Source organism: Thunnus maccoyii, chromosome 10 (genome assembly GCF_910596095.1).
Source record: "Thunnus maccoyii chromosome 10, fThuMac1.1, whole genome shotgun sequence".
Classification (NCBI taxonomy): Eukaryota; Metazoa; Chordata; class Actinopteri; order Scombriformes; family Scombridae; genus Thunnus; species Thunnus maccoyii.
In genome coordinates, this window is record NC_056542.1 from 989,713 (window position 1) to 1,007,666 (window position 17,954).

Below are 17,954 nucleotides of genomic sequence, written 5' to 3' on the forward strand. Positions count from 1 at the left end.
TTCTGTGTTTTGTTGAAAATAGGTCTCAAAAAATGGCCTGAATTTTCGTTATTACTGAATCTAAACATGTTTTTTGGGATTTCACACAAATATGTAGAGCTGCAATTAAAGATTATTTTCATTATCGATTAATCTGCTGATTATCTTCTTGATTGATCCATTACTTGCTTGACCAATAAAACTTCAGAAAACTGTGAAAGATGTCTTCCACAACTTCCGGGAGTCCGAGGTGATGTCATCACTTTTGTTTTGTCCAATCAGCTTCCAAAACACAAAGATATCCAGTTTAGTAAAATGTAAAAGAAGAAAAAGCAGCAATTAGAGGGGACATATTTAGATTTTTGTGGTTTTCTGTTATACATATATATGAAATTAATTTACATGGATAAAAGTTATGCAGGAGTTTTTAACACTCAGACTTTGTTGACTACAAAATCTGTGTTTTTACAAACTTGTTTGTTTTTATCTAGTAGATAGTCAACTGTATTTAGTGATGGTGTTTTATTACTATACATCTTTGGTTTGCATTGTTGAGCTAATCAGTAAGTATGTGAAACTTCACAGAATGTTCAAGTTTTTGTTACGAACTTAAAGAACAGGTTCCCAGTGTTTCCAGTGTCTTTTAAACCAGCAGTCAGGTGTCTGTAATCATTCCTCCTGTTCATACTGGATATTAAAAGATCCTTCAAATGTGCTTTCAATGGAAGTGATGGAGGCCAAAATCCACAGTGTTTCCACACAGTTATTCAAAAGTCTGTGTGAAGCTTCTATTCAGCTTCAGCAGTCTGAGTTAGTCATATCAAGTGGATATCTGACACATTTACAGTCTTTTTAGCATCAAATTCCCTCTTTGTGTTTCCTCGGACAGTGTTTCCCTGTTGAGCTGCAGGTGGAAGTATAGTAACAATTAAAGCTGCAAGCAGCGATGAACGGGCCCTCGCACCCTTGCGTACATCGAGGTGCAGCACAGTCAAAGGGCTTCTGTGACGGGCATGTAGATGTCTTCAGACCCGGCTGTTTTCAGACAGTGCAAGAAGGAGATTAACATCACTTCCTTTGTCCACTATTTTGCCTGCTGCTGGGGCTGCTTCGTTGAAATTTCATAGGGGGCGCTATTCAGCCAGTTTGCATCACTGATGGAATATTGTCATGTAGACGCGTTCAGGCCGGGACTCTTATCAAACATGTAAAGTTTGGTGTAGACTGGAGCATTTACAATAAAGTTATAGCAACTTCCTCTGTCACGGCGAAACATCAAATCTCAACGGTGCGAGGATGAGAATTTTCTGCAAGGTGAGACATGTCTGTCTCGCTCACACCTGTGGCATCAAAATTAAGCAAGTTTTGGGCCCATTCACTTGAATTTCAATTAGTAAATTGAAAACTCTTGATGAGTTTGTGTGAAAAACAAATTAATTTCCTAATTTTCATCAAGTTTATTTTTAGAAAAGTAAAGACTTTTAACCCACATGACCTGGTCAAAGTTTGATTGACATGTGTACTGTCAGGTGTGTAGAGACAATAAGTAACTGCAGCTGGACACAGAAAAATACTCATATATTTGAATGGAGAGTGTGAGTGAACCGCTAGGTGCTCGGGCCCTAATAAAGGAAAACCTGCAGTACAGAGCTGCAAATTTTAGTTTTGATTTTATTTTTCTACAGCACTTTATCACTAAACTGTCACTCTCACTCTATTTTTCCCTTCACCTCATAGGTCATCCCCACTACTGAATTATAAATATAAGACCTATAATTATTGTAAAATAAATGATAATAACACCAAACTTGTATATAATGTACTGTATGTATATAGGCCTTTCTGCTGTATCCTACAAAAATGAGCTGCATTCAACCCCCACACCAGTGGCGGCTGGTGACTCAAAAAATTGGGGAGGACAGGAGGAAAACCAACATACCGCATCAAACTATATCATTGTCCCCCACCTGATGAAATCAGAGGGGTGGGGGGCAATTTTATATACCAATAAAACAATTTGCTTTTAAAAACAAAAACCCCTGAGTGGTGTAAAAGCTGCTTCTTTAAAGACATTTAGCACATACATATTGTCTTGTAACTAACAAACAAGATGACAAACAGTCACAAATGGATGTTATGACATGAATATTTCATCTCCATGATAGAAAGAAGAAGACATCAGATAACGTGAGTCAGATACAGCTTCTCTCTGTCTCTGTGGTCGCTAATTTCATCTCTGATGGTTAAATGTCTCTGTGTGGCTTTTTTGTGTTTTTTATCTCCTTAACAAGAATGCAGCAGAGATCATATAAAGTGTTGTGGTAACGTTAGTTTTCTTGTTGAAGTTACAGTGAGCTGTCTGGACTCATTCATTCATTCATTTTTAATTGAGTGGTTGTTCAGTCACCTGTTGATGTTGATGTGATTAGTGAATGAGTGCAGGAGGTCTGGCTGCTGCTTCTGACAGTTTCTTTAGTTCGTTTTTAAGCTGAGACGTATATTGAGTAATAAGCTTAAAGTAACTAGAATAACAAGTGTTAACTAGTGGTGTAACTGATCGTAGTTGATCCATGATCCGTACGGATTGCCCCCCCCCCCCACGGTTCGGCAGGCATATGAACTGTGGATTAATTACAAAATTTAATGTCTCATTTAAGACAAAGTAAACAAACTGCTGTAAGTACAAGTCATGGACAGACAGCGTGTCGCTAACAGGGATTTTGAAGAGCAACGATCAAACCAGCGTCTAACGGTCCGATGTGACATTTGAGTTGTTTAGCTGCTGTTTAATGTGCTGCAGCTGAGAAGCTAATTAGCATCTAGCTGCTAACTGACGTTAGCGGTGAATGTTTGTTATCATCAAGTTTTGATGATGTGAACAGAAGCTGTTTCATTCACTGTTTAAAAGAGGAAGGTTTCATGCCTCATATTGCAATAACTGAGCATTGAATATTTTATATATTTTATTTTATTTTATTTAAACATTGGACATCTTAAATGTTGTTTTCATTTAAGACCATGGGCAAAAGTTAGCAACAATGACAAGCAAGCTCCTCTGTCCCCCCCCACCACCTCCACCACTTTACACACACTGCCCTTTCTCTTCCCGCCCTGCAGGTGTCGCTGTTGAGGCATTTTAAACAGAATTTCAGTAATGGATTTTTTTCCAAAGTAGAGAGAAAAAATACTTTATAAATACTGAGATTTGGTAATGGTTTATTACAACCAAATATTCTTTTTTTATATTTTGATCTCCCTTTAGCCTCTCAAAAAATAGAGGATCAACCTCCTCTGCCTCTATGGACCAGCCTCCACTGGTAAGCAATAATAATCATGTTGAAATAAAATGTTTGAGTCACGCCCGTCCGGATAGTTGAGTTACCTTTTTGTTTCTCTCTTTCTTTGTTCTTTGTCTTGTACTTCCTGTTTTATTTTGAAACTCACTTCTTGTCTCGTTTCAGGTCCTTTACTTCCTGCCCTCATGTGTTGCACCTGTCTCTCATTGTCTCCCCTCCTCCAGAGTATATAATCTCAGTGTTCCCTTCCTTCTGTGCCAGTTCATCTCGTTCCTTGTGACAGCGTCCCAGCTTTTTTCAACCCTGTAGTTCCCAAATCTGTTTTTTCCACCTGCTGATTTGGACACTGTTGCCTTGATATCAGATCACCTGTGTACCAACCTCATTCTTATTAAAAGGACTGAATATTTGAACTGAGTCTGAGTCTGGGCTTTTAGTCCAAGCCTGTGGTTAGCTCTGACAGTTTGTTGAATTTTTGACAAGACGTTGTGAATTCTAACACCAGATTATTTAACGTCCCATCTTTAAGACTCTTTATAAGACATTCCTTTCATTTTGATTACACATGTTGAAGACAATAAACACTAAACAGCAGCATGATGACACTATGGATAGATGATATACTGAAGACTGTAAAGGATCGATATTTCATTGTTTTCCTATGAGGCTATCTCAATGTGATTATACATGTTTTTAGTGTTCAGTCTTTCTAGTATTCAGCACTGATCTGTTCCTGTATCACATTATAAGCTTTGTGCTACTTTATATATTTCTGTATACTAAGAAAATAGACAAGAAACACGTGTAAATCATGTGATATCTTGTCTGTTTTTGATGTGAACATAAATCTGTTGTCACAATAGAACAATACTTTAAATTTGAATTTCACTTTGTTGGTAAAATGACACATCTGAACCAGTCCATGGCTAAAATGAGCTCTTCTTTGTTTAGAGACCTTATGTATATGCTAAATGTCTTTAAAGAAGCAGCCTTTACACCACTCAGGGGTTTTTGAAAGCAAATTGTTTTATTGGCATATAAAATTGCCCCCCACCCCTCGGATTTCATCAGGTGGGGGACAATGATATAGTTTGATGCGGTATGTTGGTTTTCCTCCTGTCCTCAGTCACCAGCCGCCACTGTTGCTTACGTACTTCTTCAGAGGATTGTTTTTGCTGAGTATAACATCCAGGTTCCTGAAAAACACTTCCAAGAAACAACACAACACTTGAAATGGGAAGTGACCCCTGATTCACATGTGGGGTTGGTTCAAACTATCCCTTCCCAACTATAAAAGTCAGCCATCCATCAGTAAGAAGGAACTTTACATAGATAATATCTCATTCTTCATCATGAAGCTCCTGGTCTCAGTGTTCCTGCTACTGGCTCTCAGTTATCCAGCCACAGCTGAAGTTGTGATGTCGTTTGCAACATGCAATAACTTTTTCTTCAAGGGTCAACCACCCATCGGGCCAACAGCTACTCAATACAAGATGATCTGCCAAAAGACTGAAGATGGTTATGAATATGCGACGCTCTATGACACCAACAATAAGATCCCTGTCTACTCTGCATATGATTTTCACGGAATACGCACTAAGACAGCGGACTGGGACGTTGAACCTCAGGTTAGATGCTCAATATTCTACACATTCTCTCAATATTGTACACAGTCAGAGGGGTAAGTATTAAGACAGCAGATTAAATGTATGTATGTATATTGTATTAAATATATATATATATATATATATATATATATATATATATATATATATATATATATATATATATATATATATATTTATATAAAATATATAGGCTACAGTGTTACTCAGGCGCGGCGTATCGCTGGCCCATCCTAAATGACTGGGAGAACATATATTTTCTTAACTTTTATTTTTTTAATTATTAAAATGAACATTTAAATACACAGTAAAGTTCCCTTTCTAAAAAAGGAAAGACAACATTTATTAGGCTATATTCATGGTGACGTCAGTTTCTGGCTGTGTAGAATTAGTGTATCAACGGTTAGGAATGCAGATGCATTTCCTATTGAGACTCCAAGAACCTAGAAAGCAATGAAGGCAAGACGGGAAGTAGAGCTGGAAATTACCGCCTGACTTGTTTGTCTGTTTTGTCTGTTGTTTGTATATTTCCTTTAAAGCACAGATCGTTTCTTTTCGTTCTCTCTCTCTCTCTCTCTCTCTCTCTCTCTCTCTCTCTCTCTCTCTCTCCTGTTAAAAGTCAATCTAGCTCACCCAGCAGTCGATCTCTTTCTCTCCCTGCAATCAACTTAAACAAATAATAATCCAGATCATCCAAACAAGATGATATTTCCTTAAATAGAATTAAGTTGTAAATGAATGGATGTATTGGTCTACACAATCCATAGAAAAATAAACATGATAGAAAGGAAACCATGTTTCATTTTCACACGATTTGAGCAATTTACCCGCTTTTCACAGGTAAATAATAAGCATCCCGGTACTGAAAATGTTTTAGAAAAAGATTTATTTTAAGTGTCATAACCAACCGGATGCGTTAGTCGCCTTCCACAGCATGATATCAGTCATTTCTGTTTTAGTAAGACTACCAACTGGAAAGAGAGAGAGAGACCATTTCAGCTCAATATCTTAATACCTGCACTGTCTGTAGGAACAGAGAACAGGGTTCTCACAGATCCTTAAAAAGTCTTAAATGAGATTTTCAGAATTTAAGGTCATAAAATGTCTTAAAAGGTTTTGTTTTATTTATTATTATTTTATTTATTATTATTTATTTTATTTATTACATATATTATTATTATTTTTATTGTTGTAGGTCTTAAATTTTGAGGTGATGCCTCGTTGCAGGATTCACTCATTTAAATATCCAATATACAATATAAATATTGATTCTCCACAGGCCACCTGCAGGATTAAAGAACACAAAACAGTACAGATGATGCTCAGCTACAGACAGTTATCCAGGGGGGTTCAGAGAAAACACAAAGTCCTCTGTTATCTCTGATAGTTGCTCGAATCTGGATAATAATGTTTGTAGTGCGAAGCTGCAACGGCCAACATGAAGGAGAGGAGCAAAGCTTTAATTCTGTGACCTCTTAGCTGGAGTTTACAGATTTAATGGACTGTTAGTGGATGAAAGGTAGATATACTGAAACATGTGTGTCTTAATGTGGAGAATTAACTACAGCCGACGAGAACGACCAGAGCAGCCTTATTGTTTTACACAATGTTGTCAAAATTAACAATTCCAAACAAATTATAATTAAAATTAGAATTTTAAATTCAAATGTTTTTTTTAACACGAAGAGTTTTATGTGATGTAAAGCAGTTTATTGCATTTGCCATTAATTTGATTAGTTTGTGATTTTACATGATCTGGAGATCCAGAAAAATATCCATATTAATATTGTCAAGTTGATTTCAAACATGAAGCTCAGCTCTAATGTGCATTTGTTTTGCTGTGGAAAAGGATGTTATATTTTCTCTATCCAGGTCTTTGAAAGCATTAAATTTGATTGCAACAACCCTGAGAGAATGTATACAGTAAATAATATTTTATTTTGTATTTGCAACATTAGAGACAGAATCAATACAATCTTCAGATGGCAGATGATTCAAACAGTAGCACATAAATTAATTGAGATACTGTTTGTTTTATCCTCTACAGCTGGATGACCAGAACGGTGGAGACTTCATGGCTTCTGAGAGCAAAGTCAATCCTTGCCTAAGAGGCAAAAATCAAGCACTGGATGAAGATTACACGAAATCTAACTACGATAGGGGACACCTGCTTCCAGTCCATCACCGACATTCCCAGGCAAGTGCGGACGCCACATTCACCCTCACAAATGCTGCTCCACAGAATCCAACCTTTAACCGAGGACAGTGGAGGGTAAAAGAAGCAGAAGTGGCAGACACGTTGACAACCGATTGCTTGAACCGTGGTTTTCATGCCTATATTGTTACTGGTGTGGTGCCTGGAAATACAAACATCAATAACAGGGTTAATGTTCCCAGTTATTTCTGGAGCGCCTACTGTTGCAGAGACAACAATGACAGACCTCAGTTCTCTGGCGCCTTCTATGGGAAAAATGATCAGACCAACACAGTAACACCAATCCCAATAGCCTTCCTGGATGGAGCGCTCACTAAAGTCTATGGCACCCGCTTCAAAGTGTTCGCAAATGAATGTAAATAAGCTCCCTGAGTTTCAAACAGCCAGTCAAGATCTTCGTAGTTGCCCCCCCCTTCCCTTGCAGGCAACCTGCGGCCTACAAAGGCAAAAAGCAGTAACTTCTGTTACTGAATTTTGCTTTTGTACAGCAGGGTAGCCATCATCTATTACCACTATCTGCTGCCCCAAACGCAGTAACTACAATTTGATCCAAAATGCTTGCTAATTATGCTAATGCTAGGAAGCAATAATGTTAAAGGACCAGTGTGTAAGATTTAGTGATATCTATCAGAACAAACTTGGCAGAAATAGAATTTAATATTCAATTTAATTTCCAATATTCTAAATCCTTCACACTGGTCCTTTAACAGAGATTGTCTGGAGTCATCTGCCAATAAAGATACTACATCAGAGAACAAATGTATTCACAGAGAAGTACTTATGATTACTTTCCCTAACCATTACGTTCCATGCATTTCTCTTTGTGCGAGACTGTGTACTAAATACTGTAACAGCCATCCAGTATGCATGAGACAACAGAGTACTAAACTCTGATGTATCAGGTTATAGCTTGTGTTAATCAATTCATAATATGAATAAAAGCATTTATATCTTTTATCCATATATTTATCTTCACACATAATCTCTCCTGTTGATTGCCTGATCATTATAACCCTGCTTCTGCATAGAAAAAGACATTAAAATGACCTGTTCATCATGAATAAACATGGTTTCTGAGTCAGATTTGTCTCATTTTTTTTATATTTCCAAAATGTTTTGATGTTTCTTATGTAACAAAGCTGAAACCACATAGTAGTAGCCCCTTTGGTATAAACTCACTCTGAGGTTGACATAATCCACTTCTAGTCAGATGACAGATGCAGAGACCACAGGTTATATACTTTAACTTACCATCTTTAGATAATAAAGGTAGAAAACATTGTTCCTCTGAAAACCTGGAATGGAGTCATATGACTCTGTTTGGTAGTCAGGTGACCAGGACTTATGAATGTTGTGTTCATTCATAGTTAAAGACAACAGAGTTTGAGAATTTCATTTGATATATCACATTCACACTCCTTCATGATTTAGATTGACTTTACACCTGCAAATACATGAGCTGTCCAAAACATTTCAAAACAGAGTCATCAGTGAAAGGCTTCATATTAAAGCCTTGAGATGAAGATGAAGATGAAGATGAAGATATCAGTCATTTAAAGTCTTTTTTTCTCTTTTCACATTAATCTCATAATGAGAAGAGAGATTTAGCTATTAGCTCATTTCCATCTTCAGTCTCTGGGAAGGTAAACAGAACAATTACCAGAAAATAAAAACATTTATTTACATGCAACACCAGTAAATAGTCTCCATCACATTAACAATCATACAGACAAATCAACATATCAATACCAGCACATTCATCCAGTACAACTATACAATTACAATTCATTTAAAATCTGAATCTCTGTGAAATTAATGTTGACATGACTGGTTGTTCAATATCCAGTTTTTTTGCACCACGGGGAGAAAAATGAAAGTCTGAGCAAGTCTGAAGCTCAGCTGGAAGCATGTTCCAGTGTTTGATGGTTGTGTAAAGGTTCTGCTCTGGAGGGTTTGTGTTAGTCTGAGTTTAGAGCAGATCCAGAGGTTCTGCTCATCTGCTCAGAGCGGAGCTGAAAGAAGCTCTTCAGTGGTGGAGAAGCAGCATTGAGAATTATCTTAAATACTCATCAAACCTCTGAAAACAGAATGAGATTTTCCAAACTTAAGAGACTGTATTTGGACAATATGTCATAATTATGGTGATTTAATGGTTTCCTTACACAAACATTTAAGGGTTGTTTAAAAAGGAATTTCAGTCGGATGAACAATGTTTTTCAAACCTGATTATCTGAAGTTTATGGGCTCTATTTTAACCGCACAAGTGCAACGACAAGTGCAGGGTGGCAGGTCTTACGGACGCAGCTGCTGTTTTGGTTCATTTATGTGCAGCAGCGCAACGTGCAGAAGGGCTGAGTGAAGGTGAATATAGATCAGCCGGTTGTGGTGATTAAATATATGTGAAATACTCTCTCAGCCAGTCACATGACTGCTCTCGTAGCTCTGAAACAGCTCAGCCAATCACAACTAAGCGTGATAATGACAAGCAGAAACAAACAGAAGGCTTTTCTTCAGGAAATGTCAAAGACAGATGGAGTGTTTTCAACAGTTAGTTACTATAATAACGATAGAAATGAAGGAAAAAAGAGAGAAATTGATTCGGTGAAGCTGCATGATTATATCAGACGAACACTGATTCAGCAACGATTCTAATGTATCTCACATAGTTTAATAATTAATGTTACACAACAGCGTTTGCACTGCAATGTGTTTCAAGGATAAAACATGAGACGATACTTTAACTAAAGAAAGAAAACTAGGAAAGATGCTGATGAGCTGCTAACTCAACGTCTCCTTCATAAAAAGCAGAATATCGAGTTATAATCGATCAGTCTGATGTGTGTAGAGGTGTGTGTGGTGATACTGTAGCAGCCTGGTGATGTTTTCAGGTGATTTACAGTGAACGCAGTGCTGTGATCCTTCTCAGATTTATCAACATATCAGTCCTGCTGCCTTCAGATGCTGCAGAGGTTTAATGAACTGAAGGAGAAGCTTCTCATACAGAATAAACAGCTGTGGACAACAGATAAGAATCACCCACATTCATTTATAGATCACTGCAGACTGATTTACTGACTTTCCTGCTGTAACCACATCAAACATTATTTTCAGTCTTTAATTGAAATAAATTATTCATATTTTAAGCATTAATCCGTAGTTGCAGCACATCTGCAGCAAATATTTAGTTTGATCCTGTTGATAAAATCACCAAAGCAGCAGCGGATGGACGTTGTGTCGCAAACAGACATGACCTGGTCAAAGTGTGATTGACATGTGTACTGTCAGGTGTGTAGAGACAATAAGTAACTGCAGCTCATATATTTGAATGGAGAGTGTGAGTGAACCACTAGGTGCTCGGGCCCTAATAAAGAAAAAACTGCAGTACAGAGCTACAAATTTTAGTTTTGATGGTATTTTTCTACTGCACTTTATCACTAAACTGTCACCCTCAATCAATGAGCTCCATTGAGTGAGGAAGGGGGGGGGGAGGGGGGGTAAATGGCTTATTAAATCTAAACCGTTCAAGTTATTACAAAGTTTTTAATAACTTTTGTTCAGCACAGTGTCATAAGTCATGTATTAAAGTTTAAAGCTGATACCATTAACGCCCTAGGAAGAGATAGCATTTCTTGGGGGTCCAAAATTGGCGCAAAGTCGTACTTTGATGGGCATATTGTGGACTTCCTGTTGGATTTAGGTCAGGGGTGTCAGCGTATGATTTGTAGATCTTGATGAGATGAATAATTGAGTTTTGGTTCGATCTCTCTATGACATTCCTACGGGCCGTGGCGGCCATATTAGATACATAGGTTTCAGTGCTTTCATTGTGAAATTAACATGAAATGCCTTTGTAGATGACTTGAGACCAACAATTAATGGTGACAAGCAACAGCTTGTAGACTTGAACTTCCACAGAATGAGTGATGAAGATGACAGATGATCAAATACAGTTAAGTGTTACTGACAGCAGCCAAAGCCTGTTCTGTCTATTGACATGCAAAGTTTACACAAAGTATCTGATTGTTTCAGTGACATATTTGGTGGGTTGCTCCATGTTAGATTTCCCAAGGTCTTATCAAACATTTAACATTTTTTTCATTTCAACATGATTATTATTGCTTACCTACTTCTTCAGAGGATTGTTTTTGCTGAGTATGACATCCAAGTTCCTGAAAAACACGACACTTGAAATGAGAAGTGAGGACTTTCGAGAACTGAATATTCAATGAACTGAATATGAATCTATTTCAGTTGATGAAAGCAACAGGCAGTGAAATAACACAAGTTTAGATGAGGAACCGGCTCCTTCAGGTTTATGATCGAGATCAGATTTGTTCCTTCATGATGGTGAAGATAAACTATGAACTAACACCGGTAGATAGATTAGTATTTCCCAAATACAGTCAATCAGAAAAATGATGTAGCCCCAAGTTAGACTGCTGCTGGTTAGGGGGCCTGTTGGGTCCTGGTGAGGATGGAGGAGGTGCTGCACAGGGTCCAGCTGCCACCCAGAGGGAGAAAGGTTGCAGTTGACGGAGACAGACTAGTCCCATACAGAGGGTATTCTCTCCCTTTCCAAAACCCTGAGTCCACTCCACCTTCCCCAAGTGCCATCGTGGACACTCTACACATGCCTAGGCCCAGGAGAAGGACCCCAAGGTGACCTATGAACACAAACCCCCTTCCCCCATCACACAGCCCCCCAGAGACTCTAGCTGTGCCCCTTGTCCCATGCCTCGTTTCCCTGTAACACCTAAGTCACTCCCTGCCTCATCGAGGGTGAGTCCTGCCCCCCCCCAGCTGATTCCTCTGTGTCAGATTGCTCCACGACCTCACAGACTGAAGAAAACTTGTATCTTTCAGTCTGGTTTTAGAATTTGAAAGAATTGTCTTGCTGGTTCCCAGCTGTTTATGTATCTATGCTTCATTTCATGGCTGGTAACATGGACGTTCATCAGGATGAACTCTGGCCCATATAGGCGATGTTATGTTATATAATTACATTTTTCTTACTCAGACACAGGCTACTGTACCTGAGCATGTGATCTGGGCCACTTGTTTATTAAACACAAACATTTTATGTTGAGGTAATACAGAATACATCTGAGTGAGTAAAATTAATTTACATGGCAGATTGTTGCCAGAGGGCCCAGCTGCAGTATGTAGCTAGCATAGTGTAATGCAATTGGGGGAGATGGAGTGGGGGACAGAGGAGGACGGGTGCCTGCTGTCCTCCGCAGGGCGGGATCTCTTACATTGGACTCAATGTTTTTTCATGCTAATCTGTGATTGGCCATGACACGTAAAATGATGCTCCAAGATAGGACGGCCTCCCTAACCAATCAACAACCAGAATGCAACATTGACATCGAGTTGGTCCAATGATAGTTTCCAGAATTCATCTTCAATTCTCTCCACTGTAAGGCAGAGTAGCAGCAGTAGATAGCTCCTTGCGTTAGCCAACGCAAGTTCTGTTAACTAACAAACAAGATGACCAACAGCTACAAATGGACGTTATGACATGAATATTTCATCTCCATGATAGAAAGAAGAAGACATCAGATAACGTGAGTCAGATACAGCTTCTCTCTCTATGTCTCTTTGGTCGCTAATTTCATCTCTGATGGTTAAATGTCTCTGTGTGGCTTTTTTGTGAATTTATCTCCTTAACAAGAATGCAGCAGAGATCATATAAAGTGTTGTGGGTAACGTTAGTTTGCTTGTTGAGGTTACAGTGAGCTGTCTGGACTCATTCATTTGTTTTTAATTGAGTGGTTGTTCAGTCACCTGTTGATGTGATTAGTGAATGAGTGCAGGAGGTCTGGCTGCTGCTTCTGACAGTTTCTTTAGTTCGTTTTTAAGCTGAGACGTATATTGAGTAATAAGCTTAAAGTAACTAGAATAACAAGTGTTAACTAGTGGTGTAACTGATTGTAGTTGATCCATGATCCGTACGGATCACCCCCCATGGTTCGGCAGGCATATGAACTGCGAGATTATATACTCTGGAGGAGGGGAGACAATGAGAGACAGGTGCAACACATGAGGGCAGGAAGTAAAGGACCTGAAACGAGACAAGAGGTGAGTATCAAAATAAAACAGGAAGTACAAGACAAAGAACAAACAGAACAAGAGAAACAAAAAGGTAACTCAACTATCCGGACAGGGGGTGACTTAAACATTTTATTTCAACATGATTATTATTGCTTATGTACTTCTTCAGAGGATTGTTTTTGCTGAGTATGACATCCAAGTTCCTGAAAAACAATGAGAAGTGAGGACTTTCGAGATCTGAGGGGTCAACTGTCAATGAACTGAATATGAATCTATTTTAGTTGATGAAAGCAACAGGCAGTGAAATAACACAAGTTTAGATGAGGAACTGGCTAAACTATAAACTATGAACTAACACGGGTAGATAGATTAGTATTTCCCAAATACAGTCAATCAGACAATGATGTAGCCCCAAGTTAGACTGACACTGGTTAGGGGGCCTGTTGGGTCCTGGTGAGGATGGAGGAGGTGCTGCACAGGGTCCAGCTGCCACCCAGAGGGAGAAAGGTTGCAGTTGATGGAGACAGACTAGTCCCATACAGAGGGTATTTTCTCCCTTTCCAAAACCCTGAGTCCACTCCACCTTCCCCGAGTGCCATTGTGGACACTCTACACATGCCTAGGCCCAGGAGAAGGACCCCAAGGTGACCTATGAACACAAACCCCCCAGAGACACTAGCTGTGCCCCTTGTCCCATGCCTCTTTTCCCCTGTAACACCAAAGTCACTCCCTGCCTCATCGAGGGTCAGTCCTGCCCCCCCCAGCTGATTCCTCTGTGTCAGATTGCTCCACGACCTCACAGACTGAAGAAAACTTGTATCTTTCAGTCTGGTTTTAGAATTTGAAAGTATTGTCTTACTGGTTTCCAGCTGTTTCTGTTTATGTTGTTGTTCAGTCCCATAAACCCTGTCAGTCTCATTAAGTGTGACCTTTGTCCCTTGTCTGCTAATGTAAAGCCGCTGCCAGAAATCTGGGACTCAGATTTAAGCTTTGGGGTTAAACAGGGTTAACATTCCCAGTTATTTCTGGAGCGCCTACTGTTGAGGAGACAACAATGACAGACCTCAGTTCTCTGGCACCTTCTATGGGGAAAACGTAAAATCAGGCACTATAACAATAACCTCAATAAACAGCCTGGATGTCTGGCTTAGGGGAGACTACGGCGCTGGCTTCCAAGTGTTCTCAGATAAATGCAGATGGGTTTTTTTGTCCACTTCACTGGCATCTTCATCTGCCTCTTCATCACTCGCATCAGTGTTGTCTGATTCCATTTCAAAATCACTCTCTCCATTTTGGCAACAGTCACATCCTGCACACTGTGTAGAAGACCTGTCTTTGCTGGTTGCATTCAGAAATGGAAAAAGTAAAAACAAATAATAAATATATGTATTAATGATACATATAAGTATTATACTGTATGAGATAACCTGAAGGAATAGATAGGGTGGTGGACCAAGTGTTCAGGATTGAGAGCCAAGTGTTTTCCAGGCTAAATAATATCAATGCAAATTAATCCTAATTCATTTACACATTCAACAAAATTCACACAATACTGTCTGACTAGCCTATTATGCTCTCTACTTATCATACCTAAAGGAGTACTTCCATCCCCCCAGAACATTTACATGCCCAGAAAAAAGCCCAGGATCAGTTAAATATATTTTTTAAATGATAAGATACAGTTTCTGCTACAAATACTGTAACCAGAAACAGTTTATTCATTGTTCAATTCTTGTCTGAACTCAAAATTTTAACAGAGAAAACAAATTTAGAACTTAGTTATAGTGAATCATCAAAGAAATTATATTTCTATTAGTATTTTTTCCATATGTGAACATGTGAGAAGTGCAGTGTCCCCATGTCATGTGTAAGGTGCACATGCTATTTTGACTACCACTCTAACCCTGCGTTATAGAATTAAAACATAGACATAACACACTCAAAATCAAGTTTGATGAATGTATTCCACAATAACTAAGTATCTACATGTTCTAGATATTGTAATTATCACAAAAAAAATATTCAAGGCATGTTACTTCCGTCTTTCTTGACAAATCCAGTCCAATAAAACAAGAAGATGAGCTTGACTGAAAGTTTGCAGGTAGTGTGAGTTCATGGCCAGACGGCCGGACCTATGAACACATTTACTATCCAATAGCATTGCAGGGATAAACAATAGGACCCATTGACTATGTAAATGTTGTCTTTAAAAAAAAAAACATTTACAGATTTTTATTTAGGAGAGCTAAACGTGATTGTTGTAATATTGCAACAGTGGACTTTAAACCGCAACGTGAATCGGTCTCTGCTGCGGATTAAAAAGGCAAAAAGCAGAAGTATCCATTACTGAGTTTTGTCTTTGTACAGCAGAGTAGCCATCATCTACTACCACTATCTGCTGCCCCGAGGCTAACTGCAGTAACTACAGTTTTGCTTGCTAATGAAATAATTAATCAATTGACATCACTACAAAATACCATAACAGCAATCCAGTATCCAGAGACAACAGAGTACTAAACTCCGAAGTATCAGGTTATAGCTTGTGTTAATCAATTCATAATATTTGAAAAGCATTTATTCCTTTTATCCATATATTTATCTTCACACATAATCTCTCCTGTTGATTGCCTGATCATTATAACCCTGCTTCTGCATAGAAAAAGACATTAAAATGACCTGTTCATCATGAATAAACATGGTTTCTGAGTCAGATTTGTCTCATTTTTTATATTTCCAAAATGCCAGAGACCACAGGTTATATAAGGGATGAGGTGTTTATTATCAGGAATTAATGGACAACACGTTTCCACAGAGTCCACTTATACCATGGTCACGTTCCAAAAGAGAAAGAAAAAATATAAGACCGTTAATTTAGATTTTCATGCATTTTACAATCAAAATCTAAAGTTTTTCACAAGCCATAACTTTGTTTCCCTGGTAACACCGGAGGGTTTGATTACTACCTGGAACAATCATCACCATCCCGTAAGGTTCTTATATAATGGAAACGTTGTTCACCACTCCAGTAAGGAGCAGGAAGATCCTTAGATACGACTTGGCAAGAGGAGATATTTCCAGTCCACTCAGCACATAGAAGCCTTTTGCTCAGCTATGAGCCAGAAACGTTATACTAGCATTCAAAGTCAATAAGACTGCATACGGTTGACAAACAGTAAATATAATCTGACAGTATGTTTAAGAACAAGACAAGCTAGCTATCCAGCCATGTCATTGTCCCCAAATCAATATCAAGATTTTCACAGACAAATGACAGGCCATGTGCGCTGTCAGCCGCAGCCTGAGGTAGCGAGATGAACAGCGAACAGGATGTGAGATGATCAATTTAAAGTATCAGGCTGTGTTTACACCTGGGGTCCGTTTCACAAAGCAGGTTTAGTGAAAACTCAGAGTCTGTTAACCCTGAAATGAGGGAAACTCTGAGTTTTCCGTTTCAAAAAGGGAGGTAACTCAAACCAGAGAAAGAGGGATAACTCTAGCCTGTTTCAGAGAGAGGGGTAACTTAAGCTCTCTGTCAGTTACCGTAGTAACAGACTCTATGAACCTAACCTGGTCGGGACCAGGTTTTGCTCAATGAACCTCGAGTTTCTCTCAGTCTCCGCCCTCTTTCAGAGCCAAACACTCCATTTGATTTCCTCATTCATTCAGTCAGCAGGCGAGTTTTGGCGTAGCCTAGTTCTGCCGTCTGTCATTTAAAAAAATCATTTAAAAAAATCAGAGTCAGTATATTAGAAGTCCATTAGGCACAGTAACATCTTTCACTAACATGGCATGTCCTTTTGATAACGATCCCGTGGATGAAGGTGCAGCATTACTGCGCAGAGAATTAAATATTCGTTGAGAGATGGTTATCAGACCGCGCATAGATGTTCTAGCATTTCCAGACAATTATCTTTTTGAGCGGTACCGTTTCACGTCACAGTCCATCATCTACATACACAACCTAATCCGTCCTTACATTTGCAACATTACCAATCGTAGTCATGCTCTCACATCCCAGCAGATATTGTGTGTTGCGCTGCGTTTCTTTGCAAACGGAAGTTTTTTGTACAGTGTCGGAGCCAGCCACTGGCCTTCCTATAGTCTGGCATAGGGCCAGCTCCTCTGCCTCCGTTAGAGGTGGCGGTGCTGGACCACCACCCGTTTTACGGACATCTGCCTTCTTTCTGTTGGCTGAGTAGAAGTCTGTGTTAATTTAAATAGGATTAATTATTTAACAGAACATGATGTAGATGAGAAGACATTTATGTGTGTGAAACCAGCATTATGTTGGGGATAAAACAGCTGCTCCGTCAAACAGCCACTTAATATTTACTTTACAATGTAAAACATGATCAAAATGAGGTTCCCCCATGAGATTATGCCGAGGTCTCACCTGTTTGAATAATGTTTTTATATTTTATCCTAAACTGCTGCCAAGTGCGCTTCTCCCTCGCGGGATTGGACCTAAATGAAATAAATTAATAGGCGACCAATCAAGCAGTTTTCCTCTGTAATATTATTGTGATTGCAAAGGACCACATTTAAACTTACGCATTGACCCGAGCAGCGATGTTCTCCCACGCCGTCTCCCTCTCTTTTGCAGCTGCAGCGGTGTTGCACTTCTTTTTGAAAACATGTTCAAACTCACCGTATTATCGCATTAAGATTTCTAGTTCTAGTGGGGTGAAAAACGCAGCCCTCCTCTTCCCCGTTGCCATGGTGACTCGTTGAATCGGGGCTCCATTGATGCTGGCTTTTTATAGTTGTGGTGCACGCGCTTAACTC

The 17,954-nt window shown here is 39.0% G+C and overlaps 1 protein-coding gene across 1 annotated transcript; it reads left to right on the plus strand.

Annotated features, from left to right (window-relative positions):
• Positions 1–4,405: 4,405 nt before the first annotated feature.
• Positions 4,406–7,478, plus strand: LOC121905368 (endonuclease domain-containing 1 protein-like). Its single transcript, XM_042423578.1, has 2 exons — positions 4,406–4,903; positions 6,948–7,478. Exons 1-2 carry the CDS (start codon positions 4,532–4,534, stop codon positions 7,476–7,478), a joined length of 903 nt encoding a protein of 300 aa, XP_042279512.1. The 5' UTR covers positions 4,406–4,531.
• The last annotated feature ends 10,476 nt before the right edge of the window (positions 7,479–17,954 follow it).